Here is a 16297-nt window from a genome sequence, read left to right on the forward strand (position 1 = left end):
TAGAGGGAGAAGGAGAAGCAGGCTCCCCACTGAGCAGACAACCTGATGTAGGGCTTGATCCAGGACCCTGGGATTATGACCCGAACTGAAGGCAGACATTTAACTGACTGAGCCTCCCAGGCATCCCTGATGTCAATATTAATGTTAGTATTAGCTGTAGTCTGGAGGTTCAACTAGGATGACACCAAGGATAAGTTTACTCCTAAGTATTTTATTATTTTTTATTATAAATGGAACTATTTCCTTAATTTCCTTTCCCTTTCTTTCTTTTTAAAAAAAATTTAATTTTTAAGTAATCCCTAAACCTAACATGGGGCTCCAGCTCAAAATCCGGAGATGAAGAGTCACACACTCTACTGAATGAGTCAGGCACCCCTTAATTTCCTTTTCATATTATTTATTGTTAATAATGAAGAATGCAACTGATTTCTGTGTGTTGATTATGAATCCTACAACTTTGCTGAATTTGTTTATTAGTTCTAAAAGTTTTTTTGGTGGAATATTTAGTTTTCTATGTGTAAGATAATGTCATCTGCAAACAAGAATAATTTTCTTTTTCCTTTCTTATTTTCAATTTCTTTTTCTTCTCTTATTGCTATATCTAGGACCTCTAGTACTATCCTGAATAGAAGTGGCAAAAGTGGCCCCTCTCTCTCTCTCTTTTTTTCCTTTGTTTTTTTTTTTTCTTCCTTTTTCCAATTACGGTATAGCCTGGATAGTTATCTCTGACTTATTTTACAGTTCGTTACTTCTTTCTTAAGAACACATTTAATGTACTATTAAGCTTATTCATTGCCTTCCAATTTTAGTTATTATAATAATTTCTAGGGTTTCAGTTTACTGTTTTTATTAAAGTCTGTGCCTGATAACTCCAATAATTTGATCTCTTGAGTGTCTGTTTCTATTGTATGATTTTCTACTTTATTTCACTTATGCTTTATATGTACTTGTTTTTGACTCTATTCCAGACATTCTATAATAAAAATTATAGAGACAGTTTGATCCACTGGATGTTTTCCACCCTTCAAATAGGCCTTTTGTTTGCTTGTTTGCTTGTTTGTTTGTTTTTGATAGGCAGAGGGAGGGGCATATCACCCGAATTCAACCAAGAGTCGGCTCCTTTTGTTTTAAAAGCGTGGTGTCAGTGTTGGTGAGATCTTATGTATTCGTCATCTGCTCTTACTGCTAGAATGTAACCCTTTGGGGTCCCAACCTGAGGCTGTGGTGTTGATCAAAAACATTTTCCCCTTGGTTAGTCCTGAATTCCAATTTATTTCCTGTTCTGCAGAGACTGTTGAAAGCTCTGTTCATTTTCTCAGCTCTTGCTTTTTATTTTCAAAGTAGCAAGTGCCTTCACCGGAGAAGTGGCTTCAAATGTTGGGCTTCATCTCACCTGCCTTCCTTCTTCTGGATCCTGGTCCCATGAATACTCTTGGCTTTGCAAGCTGTCCGATGCCTTCAAAGATTTTAAAAATATTTAAGATATATTAAATATCTCCTCTAGGTGTTCATAGTGGGAAGGTTGTGTAAAGCGTTCTGGCCAGCCATATGCAGAAATGCCTGCTCCCGGTTTATGGTCAAGGCTGGTGTGTGTGCCCCTAACCCGTGAGTGACAGCAGGCTTCCAGCTCTGACTTGGCAGTTAGGCCCCCGAAAAGCTCTTGGGGGATGAATGGTGAGATGGTAAAGGGCTCGGACATTGGAATCAGCCTGAGTAGATTGCCCCTGACTGGACGTGTGACTGGGAACATCAGCTTCATTGTCCAGAAATAGGCACGATCCGATGAGGATTAAGCAAGTTGCTGCTTAGTAGCATGTGTATGGTGTGTGGGGTGTTACCTGTGTACGAAGTGAAGAACAGACATTCAGGCGTGCATTCCCTGGTGTGCCAAGGCCATTTTCCCTTGTGCTAGTACTTTAGGGTAAAGTTTAATGCATGTTTCCACAAGGCAGAAGCACATGAACTAATGGATGTGACTTAGGAGGTCAGAATCAGCCTTTATTATTTAAAAAAAATTTTAGAGAGAGAGAGAGTGCATGCACAAGCACGAGGTAGACGGAGAGAACTTTAAGCAGGCTCCTTGCCCAAGCATGGATCCCACAACCCAGAGATCATGACCTGAGCTGAAACCAACAGTCCGACTCTTAGCTGACTGAGCCACCCAAGCGTCCTGAGAATGACTCGTATGTTTAAGAGGACATGCCAAGTGTTGGCAAGGATGTGGAAAGACTGGGGCCACCATAAGGTGTCGGTGGGAATGTAAAACGGTATGACGACTTGGACAAACAGCGTCAGCCTCTCAAAAAGTTACATGTGCAAACACCGTGTAATACAGCTGTTTTGCTTCTAAAGAAAAGAAAGCATATTTCCATCAGAGACTTGTGCACAAGCGGTCATAGCTGCTGTATATTTGCAACATCTGCAACCAGGGAGCCAGCCAAGTGTGACGTGTGGGACCAGAAGGACTAGCTGTGGCACTCCCAGCACAGATATTACTCCAAGGTAAAAAGGGATGAGCTTGCTAACTCATGAATGAAGCTCAAACTAACCGATTCTAATTAATCATGCTCAGTAAAAGATGTCAGACAACAAACAGCACGCACTATAATTCCATTTACACGAATTTCTAGAAAATGAAAACTAGTCGATGGTGGTGGAAGGCAGGTCTGGGGTTGCCTGGGAACAGGAGCGGGGGCTGGACCTGACAGGTGGAGGGATGACGAGGGAGTGTGAGGACACTGGGGAGTGACGGATATGTTCGCGGTCTTAATTGTAACGATATTTCAGTAATATGTACACATGTCAAACCCTAAAAATTATCCGTGCAAACAGCTGTGATTTGTTTTAAGACAGCTATATTTCAATAAAGCTGAGGTTTTTTAAAGGAAAGAAATCCCAATTTAAGGGAAGTAATTTATGCTTTTTGGCATCTAGGGAGAAAGAAAGAGGCAACAAGCTTCATAGTTAGCACAGGGGAGTGCAATTCACATCAGACTTTTTAAAAGGTTAATGCTACCAGCAAACCAAGCCACATCGAGTAACTTTCTTAAATAAAAGAAGGAAACAAAGGGGGGCCTGGGTGGCACAGTCGGTTGAGCATCTGACTCTTGGTTTCAGCTCTGGTCGTGATCTCAAGGTTGTGAGATCGAGCCTTGAATTGAGTTCCGTGCTCAGTGCCGAGTCTGCTTGAGATTTTCTCTCCCTCCCGCTCTGCCCCTCCTGCTCATCCTCTCTGTCTCTGAAGTAAATAAATATTTAAAAAAAAGAAAGCGGGAACATAACCCACCAAGAAGGGAACAGCAGCGGATGGGAGCGATCAACCCTGAGACGCGGGAAAGCGTGTGGACGGTGGTGTCGGGTGCAGCAGAGGAACGTCAGCCTACTCGCCAGCCCGCAGTGGGGTAGGACAAAAAGAGGGGTGCCGCCGTTCTTTTCAGGAAGCCCACAAGTCTCCTGCACTGAAAGGCCAAGCATCTGAAAGTGACTTCGAGGGATGGGACTCACCATTGGGTGAGACCGTGGACAAGGAGAAATGCTGAGACAGCCTCCCTTTGTCGCCCGAGCCAGCCCTCTGCTGCTCCTCTGTGTCAGCAGAAGACAAGGCTCACAGGTCTGGAGAAGTGGGGGGGCTCTGACCTTGGGGCGCCAGACACGACCAATGGTCCGGATGTCACCGGTGATGCTGGGGACTGACGTAAACTTCCTGTTCTGAACGGTGGAGTGCCCGGTGCCCCTCTTATGTGTGCAAGAGGGGCGGGGGCAGGGGGATGGGTGAGCCTGGTGATGGGTATTACTGAGGGCACGGATCGCATGGAGAACTGGGTGTTACATGCAAACAATGAATCATGGAGCGCTGCATCAAAAATTAATAATGTACTGTATGGTGACTAACATCACATAATACAATAAAATAAATATAAAATAAAATAAAATAAAAATCCTAAGGAAGAGGAAATTTAAAAAAAGAAATTAAAAAACGTGTAAGTACATAGAAGAGTTTTCAAGTGAAATAGACGAGAAATTAGAAGAGAGAATATTCTACAAGATTGTGAAGGTAGAGAGCTGTGTAGAAGGTCCCACTGACCGTGACTGGGAGTTCTCAAAAGTAGAGATGACACAGGGTTTGGAATGATCAAAGAAACAACCCAAGAACATTTCCCAAAATGTTTATTTATTTTTTTTAAAGATTTTATTTATTTGACAGACAGAGATCACAAGTAGGCAGAGAGGCAGGCAGAGAGAGGGCGGGAAGCAGGCTCCCTGCTGAGCAGAGAGTCCGATATGGGCTGGGGCCGGGACCTGAGCCGAAAGCAGAGGCTTTAACCCACTGAGCCACCCAGGTGCCCTCAAAATGTTTATGTTTTGTTTTCATTGACCATCTGTGTGTGTTCTTTGGAAATGTACCTACCCAGGTCGTCTGCCCATTTTTTTTTTTAAGAGAAATTAAATTCACTTTATTTAAAAAAATTTTTTTAACATCTTAATTTAATTTAATTTTTTTTTCAGTGTTCCAAGATTCATTGTTTATGCACCACACCCAGTGCCCCATGCAATACGTGCCCCCCTTAATACCCACCACCAGGCTCACCCAACCCCCACCTCCCTGCCCTCCAAAACCCTCAGTTTGTTTTTCAGAGTCCGTAGTCTCTCATGGTTCGTCTCCCCCTCCGATTTCCCCCAACTCACTTCTCCTCTCCATCTCCCAATATCCTCCGTGTTATTCCTTATGCTCCACAAGTAAGTGAAACCATATGATAATCGACTCTCTCTGCTTGACTTATTTCACTCAGCATAATCTCTTCCGGTCCCGTCCATGTTGATACAAAATGATGGAGGCATCATACTGCATTGTATATATGGACCATCTTCCTTATCTATTTGTCCGTTGGAGGGTGTCTCGGTTCTTTCCAGTTTGGCAACTGTGGTCATTGCTGCTATGAACATTGGGGGACATATTTTTTAAAATCAGATTATTGTTGTTGAGTTGAATAAGTTCTTTACATATTTTGGATATTTGTTCCTTATTGGAAGTATGATTTGCAAATATCTTCTCCCGGTCAGCAGGTTGCCTTTTAGTTTTGTTAACGGCGTTTCCTTCGCTGTGTGAAAAACATTTTAGTTTGATGGAGTCCTGATAGTTTATTTTTGATTTTGTTGCCCTTCCCTGAGGAGACAGGTCCAAAAAAATATTACGAAGACTGATGTCTAAGAGTTCACTGCCTATTTTTTCTGTGAGGAGTTTTATGGGTTCAGGTTTCATGTCAGATCTTTGTTGTATTTTGAGTTCATTTCTGTGGATGGTGTAAGAAAGTGGTCCAGTTCTCCCAACACCATTTGTTCAGACTGTCTTTTACCCATTGTGCATTCTTGCCTCCTTCATTGTAGATTAATTCACCATAAAAGTGTAGGTTTATTTTCTGAGGTCTCTGTTCTGTTGCATTGATCTCTGTGTCTGTTTTTGTGCCAGTGCCATCCTATTCTGGGTTAGTTTAGATTTCTTATGTTTTTATCCTAACTATGGGTCACATTTTCTTGCTTCTTTGCATGCCTAGTAATTTTTTATTAGATGCCAGACATTATGATTTTAGCGTTGTTTCGTGGTGGTTGTTTTGTTTTCCTATGTTCTTCTTTTATTTTTAAGATTTTATTTACTTATTTATTTGAGTGAGAGAGAGAAGAAGTTGAGGGCAGCAGCAGGAGAAGCAGACTCTCTGCTGAGTGGGGACCTCGACACGGGGCTCGATCCCAGGACTCTGAGATCATGACCTGAGCCAAAGGCTGACATTTAACCAACTGAGCCACCCACGTGCCCTGTTTTTCATGTTCTTGAAAAGAGTTTGATCCTTTAGCATCTTGCTTTTAAGGTTCGCTAGGCAGGACTGGAATGGTATTCAGTGTGGTTGCAAATATTCCCCAGGACTGAGGCAAGCCCATTTTGCATCTTGTACTCACCGTATAATGAGAATTGTGGATTGTTGCAGTCTGGCTGATGGAAACAGAATTTGTTCCCAGCCCACATGACTGGCCCCTGGACACTTTTCTTGAATCTTTTGGGGTGGATCTTTCCCTGGTCTCAGGGGGTTTCTTCACCAGCATGCACTGATTTACCCTCAGCTGAATACTTGAAGGAGGCATACAGCAGGTACCCCATCTGCTCAGCTCTCTCCTTGGAGTCTGTTCTGTGTGTCTGTGCAGTCTTTTGGACTCCAGCCTTCATCCCGTCTACTCAAGGTGCCTACCAGCTCCACTTGGTTCCACCTCCTGGGTCAGTCCTGGGATACTCTCTTTAAGGCAACAGATGGGATAATCATGGGTCTCACCTTATTTACCTTCTGTTTTCTGTGGATCACTGTCTACACTGCTTGATGGCCAGCGGTAGTTGACCTTGGCCAGACGCGGAAGCCAAATCACAAGGATTTCTAATCCTTCTTTGTTTTATTTTCAACCAGATTAAGAAAACCACTAAAGCAGTCTTCACTTTGGTAGATTTGACTGTTGTGTCCAACTTGAAATCAATACATGACATGCCTTTCTGTTTAGGTTTCTCTGAGGAATCTCCTTGTTATGAAGAAAACATGGATTGGGAAGCCATCACCGATAATTATTTCACATTTTTGGGTAATTTACTCAAGTCTCCAGCTACTTCCATCTCCAGGTAAGTTTTCAAAATTCAATTTCCAGGTTTTGATTTAACTATTATCTGAAGACAAACAAAACCTATTTAGAGGAGATGCCTGCTTTATTTATTTATGTAATTATTATTATTTTTTAAGAGAGTCTTAGAGAGAGGGTGAGCGGGGAGTGGGCAAAAGGGAGAGGGAGAGAGAATCTCAAGCAGACTCCATGTCCTGCGTGAAACCCCGTGTGGGGCTCGATCTCACAACCCTGAGATCATGACCCGAGCCGAAATCAAGAGTGGGATGCTTAACCAACTGAGCCACCCAGGCGCCTCAGGAAACACTTGCTTTAAAATATGAACTCCTGATGTGACGGTTGATGTAGTATTTCATATTAGGCATTCGATAATATTTGCCCCATAACATTTATGACGCCTGTTCCCATGGGTTTTGAAAAGAAACACAAATGATAGTTGTAAGATTTTCCTTCAAAAGCATGATTTATAATAGATGCTCCAAAAATGGAATGGTTGGATAATAGTCTCATCCGGTTGCATACTTTAGACGTGTTGTGACTGAAGGTTCTGGGAGCTCTGGGGACTCTTGGGAGAGAAGTGATCTTTGGAACTAAATCTGCCGGATTTTTTGCTGCTCATGCATTCAGACAGAAATTCTCATGTGTAATTACGGAGATGGTATACAGCTTCTTCTTTAATTTTTTAATGGATGAGCTGTTCATTTTACCCATTTATTATTATCTTTGAAGGCAAGCTCTACACCCAGTGTGGGGGTTGAACTCACAACCCTGAGATCCAGAGTCATATGCTCTGCTGACTGCGCCAGCCAGGAGCCCTGGATATCGCGTGTAGTTTAATATTTATTTATTTATTTATTTATTTCAGAGAGTTGGGGGGCAGGGGGAGAGGGACAGGGAACCCTAAGCAGACTTTGCAGTGAACGTGGAGCCTGACACGGGGCTCAGTCCCACGACCCTGAGATCATGACCTGAGCAGAAACCAGGAGTTAGACGGGTAACCGACTGGGCCAGGCAGGTGCCCCTATATGTGGTTTGAAGGACAATTTATTTATTGCTTGTGGGGTGTGTTGACAGAAGCTTTGTGTTAGGACTTGGCTTTTAAATTTGGGAACGGATCAGACTTATCTGTGAAGTTTGTGAAGAATACAAATTCCCGGAGCCTGCCCCAGACAGGCTAAACCTTGGCTGCGTGGAGGACCCCGGTTTCTGTAGATTTAAGAAATTCTGCATGTGGTTCTGGTGCACAACAAAGTTCCAAAGCTATTCGGCAAAAGAAAAACTCTGGGCCATGTCCTGTTCCAGCCATATAATAGCTGTGTGAATCCCAGTCAAAAAAAGCTTTTTTCTATATATTAAAAATGTATTTCTATATATTATAGAAAATTTTCTATATGTTAAAAATTGTATATATATTAAATTTCTATATATTAAACATTTCTATATGTTAAAAAATATATATATATATATATATATATATATGAAGTATTTCTTTTTCCATGACCTGGAGATACTGGTGTATTTCCCAACAGGCTTCTGTAGGAGTGAACTACAACTGTAGTTAGGGAAGTGCCTTATACACTGCAAAGTGATGTAACGACACAGAGCTGTACCCCTACCAGTGGTTCTAGTTGCTTCTACTGCAGCCCTTGGTCACACTGCTCTTTTTTTTTTTTTTAAATTTTATTTATTTACTTGAGAGAGAGAGAGGAGATTGAGAAAACGAGTGGGAGGAGGAGCAGAGGGAGAAGCAGGCTCCCCACAGCCGGGAGCCCGACATGGGACTCGATCCCAGGACCTTGAGATCATGACCTGAGCTGAAGGCAGAGGCTCAGCCCTCTGAGCCACCCAGGCACCCCAGCTGTGCATGTATTTCTATGCAAGGCTAGACTTGAGCAAGATCCATATAGAATTCCTAATAGCGCAGCTTTCTTGTTCTTGCTGGAGAAGTTCCCTGGAGAATGTTCTCAGTGTTCCCTGGTTCAAAGTCGCCACTACCTTGCAAATAAGAGTAAATTAAATGGTGGTGTGCCCCTCCCTTGAGCGTGTGCATTCTGTCTCTCTCTCTCGCTTAAATAAATAAAATCTTAAAAGAAAGAAAGTAAACTAAATGAAGGCTGTACCTTCTGCTCCCAGATCCCAGCTATTAGACGGGAGAAAGCAACATTCATCATTTCATCTCTTCTGTGTCTGTCCTGTGTCAGATGGTGCCTTAGCCAACAGGATTATAGAGTGAAAGAGGTTTAGGGAGGAATTCAGCCTTGAAGGTATTAGTAGCCAATACCGGTCAACATCCCTTATCCACAATTTTTCAATGTTTCTTTCAAAGTCTGGACAGGTAGGCTTTTCTTATGGGGGCCTCACAGCTCCTTCCACAGAGACCCCAACATGATGTGCCCATCTCAGGTCTCACTGCCGGGAGTGTTCATGAGTTGGGGGTCTACCCCAGTCTCACGGGTGGAGGGGGCATTAATACATGCCTTATACGTGAACCATGTCGTCTTTTTACATTTTTTAAAATATTTTACTTCTTTTTACTTAGAGCAAGAGAGAGCATGAGCGGGAGAGGGGCAGAGGGAGAAGGAGAGAGAGAGATTCTCCGGCAGACTCCAGGCTGAGTGTGGAGCCCCATGTGGGGCTTGGTCTCACGACCCTGAGATCATGACCACGGCCAAAATCAAGAGTCAGACTCACAACTGACTGAGCCACCCAGGTGCTCCCCCACCCCGCCGTGTTGTCTTTCTAAACTCTGAAACACATGGGGCCCCACGGATATTAAGAGTGGACTGGTGACTCCTCAGTTAGTGGAAGTTAGTAGACTTCTCCACGTGTGGACCTCTGTTACGGGTGTGGACTTGGCGGAACCCCTGAGGTGCTCCTTTGAGAACTGTGTGCATTTTACAAGGAGGCACCTGGAGAGAGTACACTCTCTAAAATTATGAGTTTCTGGGCACCTGGGAGGCTCAGTCAGTTAAGCATCTGCCTTCCACTCAGGTCATGATCTCAGGGTCCCGGGATGGAGTCCCACATTGGGCTCTCTGCTCAGCGGGGGGTGTGCTTCTCCCTCTCCCTCTGACCCTCCCCTGCCCTGCTCTAGCCAAGACATCCTGAGACGCGACGAGGAACCGGATCCTCAGATTCTTCTGGTACATGTAGCAAACTTACCTTTCACGATGCTTCATATGAAATCATAGAGTAAAATAATTTAAAATGCATTGTTTTTGGTGCAGGAGGCAGATTTTGAGCTACGTATAGGCATCTGCATTGCGACTTTCTAAAACACTTCGGAATACTCACAACGATTCAATTCCAGTTGTGAAATATACTGTGTAGCAAATAGTCCATTCATGTTTTCCTCTAAATACGTGTATTACTTTGGAAATTTGATACGTTGACTTTGTCTTGAATTTATTTATCTATTTATTTGGATACTAAGACAATTCCATTAATATTGTAGAGTCTTGAATTCCACAAAAGAACTTCTCATGATGGAAAAGAAGTTGCATTCCCTCGAGGATGAGGAAATAAACTTTATCTTATCTTTTGTGAGATTTTTGGAGAAATTATTGCCTGATCCTTTCGACTCGCCCAGCGTGCCCAAATTCCATGACCTCCCATCTCTCAGTGAGACTCTTCTGAGCACAAGCCACTTGTGGGTTAATCATTCAAGAAGTTTAGAGAGTGACACATCTGCTATTGCTACTCAGAAACTTTTGGAATTTGGCAAAGCGGTGATTGACAAAATAGAAACTCTTGAAAGTCTCTGGATAAAGAACGAATCGGATAATATTTTGAGGTTCATGGAATTAGTACTTTTTGAAATTGATCCCAAGCTCCTGGAGTTGTGGATGTATGGCATTTCAAAAGAAGAAAGAGTCAGGCTGGAAACTGTGTCTACACTTCTTAACTTTTCTGTCCCAGAAGATGAGAGGTTCCTTACCAAGAGCCTTAACTTTTCCCATTTGTTCCAGTCAGACTGGCCACGATCGCCAGCTATGGAAATGGACTTTGTACATTTGAGTGAAACTGTGATCAGCAGTCTCTATGAGCTCGGATTTCTGAAGGAAGGACAAGTCTTTGAAGCGCTAGACACAGTCTACGCTATAAGGAATGCGTCTGAACTTTTCTCAGCCCTTTCTGAGCCTGAAAGGCGAGCCGTGGACACGGTCTTGACCAAGATATATCTAGACATCTTCCAGGACAACGATTCAGCTTTGCTTCTGAAGGTTTATGCTTCATGTTTTGAATATATTTATAAACTCTTGAGCATTCCAAGTACAGAGGCTTTGCTATCTTTCCTTGCACAAACCTCAGAGCGCATCTTGGATATCATAAAGCAATTTGATTTTCAAAATGTCGGTAAAGCATTTGAATTTTTGTATGAGACAACAGGAGTTCTTGAGGGACTTTCTGAGGGATCTCATTGTCAGCAGTTACTTTCAATTTTTAACTACTTGGAGCTCCAGGCCCAATCCCTGATGTCTACTGAGGGCCCAGAACTGGAAGTGATCCCTGCTACTTTGACAGGCCTCAAACAGCTGCTCCTCGTAGACAAAGATTTCCGTATTTCCTTCTTTCAGTACATGAGCCAACTCTTCAATGAATCCGTCAAAGCCCCATTGGGCAATGAATGCTTTGCCTTGGATAATAAGAACATCTCTTCTGTGAATTACTCAAAAGATAGAGGGTCTTCATTTATTCTTCCATGGACACAAATTCTTTCCAACCTCTCGGCGGACGGCAGGACATTCAATGAGTTCATGGCTGTTCACTGTACGGTCTCATGGCTTCAGATGTGGACTGAAACCTGGGGACACGTATCTCATCTCTTCCAGCTTGACATGAATGTTTTCACTCCTCTCCATGTTGGTCTCACTCAGCTTCTGGATGAATTGGAAAGTGATGTGAGAATTTCTGAAAGCTGCCAGGGAATGTTTCCCACCCATCGCCCTGCCAGACTCATATTGGATTTGCTTAAAAATGTAACTCAGGCTGATGGCTTTCATGATTGGGTTGATTTTTTGACTCTCAGAGACCTCTGGGTAGTATTAGGTGATGCATTAGTTGGGGTAAAGTCACTTAGCCCCGAGCAGGTAAGGAAATCCCTTTTTACCATGGAAACTGCCCTGCATCAGCTAAACACATTTCCATTAAACACAAATGCAAGCAGAGAGTTTTTCTATTCTCTGCTTGACGTTTTCATGGAATTGAGCGACACCTCAGCATACATCGACAGAAACGTACAACTGATAAATCACTTTCTTACAAATAACATTACAAATTATGGAGTGAGGCTTGACAGTGTCATCACTGAGCTAAGAGAAACAATGTTATTGCTTCAGAATGTGTCACATGACCAAAATTTATTGTCCTGTGCCGGGATTTTCCAAAATGTTACTGAGTTTATTTTGGAAGATGGTTTATACGTAAATACGTCACAGAAGACATTACGTATTCTGGCCATGTTAAATTCCACATTTTCCTCTGAGGACACGATTAGCAAACTGAAGGGATGTGTTACATGGATAGACATCACGAACCATCTGTACGTGATGTACAACTCCAGTGTTGCACACGACTATCCTCAGGGTAGCCGGAGGAGTTTCAGAGACGTGGGAGACAAAATTAATTCTACACTGAAACTTGCTACTTGGATTCTCAGTATGAAGGGACCTCACTGCATGCTGAATAAGTCAGATACAAATTGTGTGAATATTGTATTGAAAAATGTAACCGACTTTCTGAATGCCATACTCACCGAAGTCTTTGAAAGGGAAAAGGTACCCAAATTTGAGATCTTGCTAACCCTTTTAAATGATTCCACAAACCAAGTAAGGATGATTATCAACAACCTGACGAGAGACTTTGACTTTGTATCTCAATCCAACTGGACGCGTCTTACCGAATTAATTCTAAGACCCCTAGAGTTGTCAGATGACATACCTAGCCAGTTTACAAATCTTTGGCTGCATTTTGTAGCTCTGGGGAAGGAAATTCAGAAACTTATGAAAGGTATTTCCACTCACCTCCTAGAAAATGACTCCTCTTCTACATCTGAAAAGTATCTAAACCTATTTGCTACCAGTTCAAAAGAAAAGGATGTCAACAGGCTAGGCCGTTCATTTTATCATCTAGCCAGCTACCTTCTCTTCAACCTATCTCATGATCTCCAAAATCCACCACCAATAATGCCACACAAAATCATGACCGCTGTAGGTCTTGCCATCCAACTGATTCGGGATGTGTTCAACTCCCTGGTGCCCTCAGTTCTTCACAATATTCCCCAAGACCTGGGTGATATTCAAGTTTTCAAGAAGGTAGCGTCTCTCCTGCACACTCTCAAGAAGACAGACATAGACCTGCTGGTCGACCAACTTGAGCAAATGAGCGAAAGCCTAACGGATTTCTTTAAGAATATCAGTAGCTTAGGCACCCACCATCTGGGGGCCAACCTGCTTGTAGGCTTGGTGGAGAAATTTGTAGATAGCTCACATTCTTGGAATGTCAATCATCTGCTAAAGTTCTCACGCTTGTTCCCTAAGGACGATGTGAATGTCGTGGTAGATGTGTACTACATGCTTCCTCATGCTGTAAGTCTCCTGCAGCGGGGAGTTGACAAAAACATCACAGAACTCCTCAAGGATGTCTATAACTTCACGCTCCTTCATGGCATAAGCATTTCCAATGTCACCAAGGAAGACTTTGCTAACGTGATAAAAACGCTTTTGGACACAATTGAATTAATAGCGGAGAAACCAGGAATTCTTTCCGAGGCTTTCGCTTGCCTTCCTGTGGTTTGGTGCTGGAATCACACAACTTCTGGGTTTCAGCAGAATCCGAAGTTAGAAGGCTGTAAATCCCATGAGCTCCTGTCATCTTCCTTTTATACCAAAGTGGCCAGCCTGCTCGACTACCTCCACGTCTCTCCCCCAGGTGAAGGTTTACAATGTTTGGACGAAGGTTCACAGAAGGAGATTACGAGGAAGATGGTCTGTGTCATTCGTGAACTAGTGGACTGGAATTCCATTCTCCTGGAACTTTCTGAAGTGTTCCATGTTAAAATTTCGCTTGTGAAAACCATGCAGGAGTTTTGGCATAAAGTGTTACCATTTGTCCCGTCTTTTGAAAATCAAAGCAATGGCAGCATCTCTGAACTTTGTCCCAGTGGCCCCATAAGGCAAATTGTTTCGCAAATCATAGCAAAATTAAAAAATGTTAACTTTACAAAAATTCCATTAGACGAACACATTCTTGATACACTAGCTAGTTTAAACAAGATCCTTAACATTAGTGAAGGGACAGAGGCATCTGTTCGAAATAAGATTTCCTTAAATTTTGAAAAGATCATGAAGTTGCCTTCTGGGGATCAGCACCTAGAAAAGAGCACCTATTCTCTAGACCCTCCATTTGAGACAGTTCTAGATGCGAACCTGACAGGCAGTAGTTTAGAAGCATCATCAAGTTTTACTAAAAAAAGAGAAAAAACTTTCAACTCTTCTTACTTTGAGGATCTAGGGATTGAGCTTGAAGAAACCATGGCCAATCTAAGCCACAACTTTCCTATCAAACCCCGGCTTTCTGAAATTATCAAAGAAATTCAGATGCTTAATTCAGAGACTCTTCAAAATGTAACTTTGCAACTTGCCCATTTTTTCGAAAGCCTGGGCTCATCGTCATTGAGGATATCAGAAGTCGTTGAAGATTTTCTGTTGGTCGTGAAAAACTGGCTTCGTAAATGGGCAAAGGAAGATGATTCTGGAATGATTCAAACATTATTCCTTCTTATGGCCAATGAGAGTTCAACTGATGATCTAGCTTTGTTGACCAAGGATATTGCTACCTTTTGGGGGCTTCTTAAAACCATTTCTAGGGAAGGTAATTCTGATGTTGCCCATCTTACGCAACTGCTAAGCCAAGAACAGCTAACTAATTTCTCACTTGTTCAATTCCTTTTTGAAAGTTTCCTAATTAATTCAATCAGTAATTTAACTGGGAGGTCTCCAGAGGCAGCCTCAAATTCAAGTGATAGTGACCTTCACATAATGAATTTCATTAAGCTCACCTTGAACCGGACACAGTCAGAAAATGGTGAGAGAATAACCCTTCCTCCGAGAAGTGTAGTGGATTTCATGGAACAGGTTTTGAAAACATTCTTCTCGTTTTTGCTAGAGGAAAATTCTGAGAACAGAATATCTCTTCTGCTAAAGGCCTTCCACAAAGATGTCGTTGCAGAGTTGAGGTAAGTCTACTTTTTTTTCTTAAGATTTATTTATTTCTTTGAGAGAGGGAGAGAGAGAAAATGCTTGGGGTGGGGGAGAAGGGGCAGACGGAGAGGGGGAGAGACTCCAACAGACTCTGTTCAGAGCGCAGAGCCTGATGGGCTCGATCCCACGACCCCGAGATCATGACCTGAGCCAAAACCAAGAGTGGGACGCTTAACAGACTGTGCCAGCCAGGTGCCCTGAGACTTTTCTCTTTTTTTTCTTTTTCTTTCTTTCTTTCTTTCTTTCTTTCTTTCTTTCTTTCTTTCTTTCTTTCTTTCTTTTTTTTTTTGTATAGTAAGTGAGGTTGTTATATGTTACAATTGCTTTTTATTTCCTGGAGCATATAAACACCAGTAACAGCACTGCTGTACTCGTCACCCTTGGATGATCTTTGAAGGGAATTTTGTCTTAATGGACATTTCATTAAAATACCATGGTGAAATAATTTTGATGATTGTCATCTAAGTAGTAAACACGTACAGAAACCTAGCCCCTGGCGATTAATCACTTATGCTCTCTTACATTCTTGGGTTATGAAAATAGTTATGAAATTCTATTTTATATGGAACTTAAACATTAGTTAGTTTTTTTTTTGAGATTATTTATTTACTTATTTGACAGAGAGAGAGAGAGAGGAAGGGAGACAGAGGGAGAGAGCAAGCACAAGCTGGGGGAATGGCAGGCAAGGGGAGAAGCAGACTCCCTGCTGAGCAAGGACCCAGACACAGGACTCGATCCCAGGACCCCGGAATCAAGAGCTGAGCCAAAGGCAGACGCTTCACTGCCTGAGCCGCCCAGGCACTCCCAGCATTAGTTTTTATATATGCATATGCATACACTTAGTCATTATTTGAAGTGATGTAGTAACTGTCTCATCACCAGTGAGGCGTTTAAATATTTTTATTCCAGTTAATCTAAAATTTTATAACTGATGGTCACATTATGTTTCTCTCATATTTATTTTTTCTTCCTTCTATTGGAAGCTTGCTGGTGAAAGGCAGGAGGGATACTCCAGTTCACCCTGGCATGTCTGTATCAGTCAGGGCCCGGCCCCTGAAGTAGAACCAGAACAAGGATTTAATTCAAAGAACTGGTTCATCCGCTTGTGAGCACTGTCTAAGCAGGTGCCAAGGCAGTAGCGCAGGCTGTCCGGAGGGCGTGCTTCCACAGGAGACGGTTGTGGGGGGCAGGGTGATTGGAGAGAAGAGCAGTTGCTGTTTGGGGTTGCGAGGTCAGGGAAGTTCGAAGCCCGCTCTGAAGGCCCTTCAGCTGATGAAGTCTGGCCCACCCAGGACAAACCCCCGTCTTCCTATGTTCGAGTGTACTCATCAGGGGCGTTAATCACACCTGCACGATCGCTTCCCAGTAGCACCTGGGTTAGT

The 16297-nt window shown here is 42.8% G+C and overlaps 1 protein-coding gene across 1 annotated transcript in view; it reads left to right on the forward strand.

Annotated features, from left to right (window-relative positions):
• The window catches only part of ABCA13 (ATP binding cassette subfamily A member 13), a gene marked incomplete at both ends in the record, with an annotated part of 337321 nt that overhangs the window by 63007 nt on the left and 258017 nt on the right, over positions 1 to 16297 (forward strand). Inside the window, 2 exons of the mRNA XM_080818179.1 lie at positions 6541 to 6655; positions 10109 to 14890. Of these exons, the coding sequence (XP_080674305.1) occupies positions 6541 to 6655; positions 10109 to 14890 (4897 nt within the window). The remainder of the gene's footprint in view (positions 1 to 6540; positions 6656 to 10108; positions 14891 to 16297) is intronic.

Source organism: Martes martes (assembly GCF_963455335.1).
Source record: "Martes martes genome assembly, chromosome: 11".
Lineage (NCBI taxonomy): Eukaryota > Metazoa > Chordata > Mammalia > Carnivora > Mustelidae > Martes > Martes martes.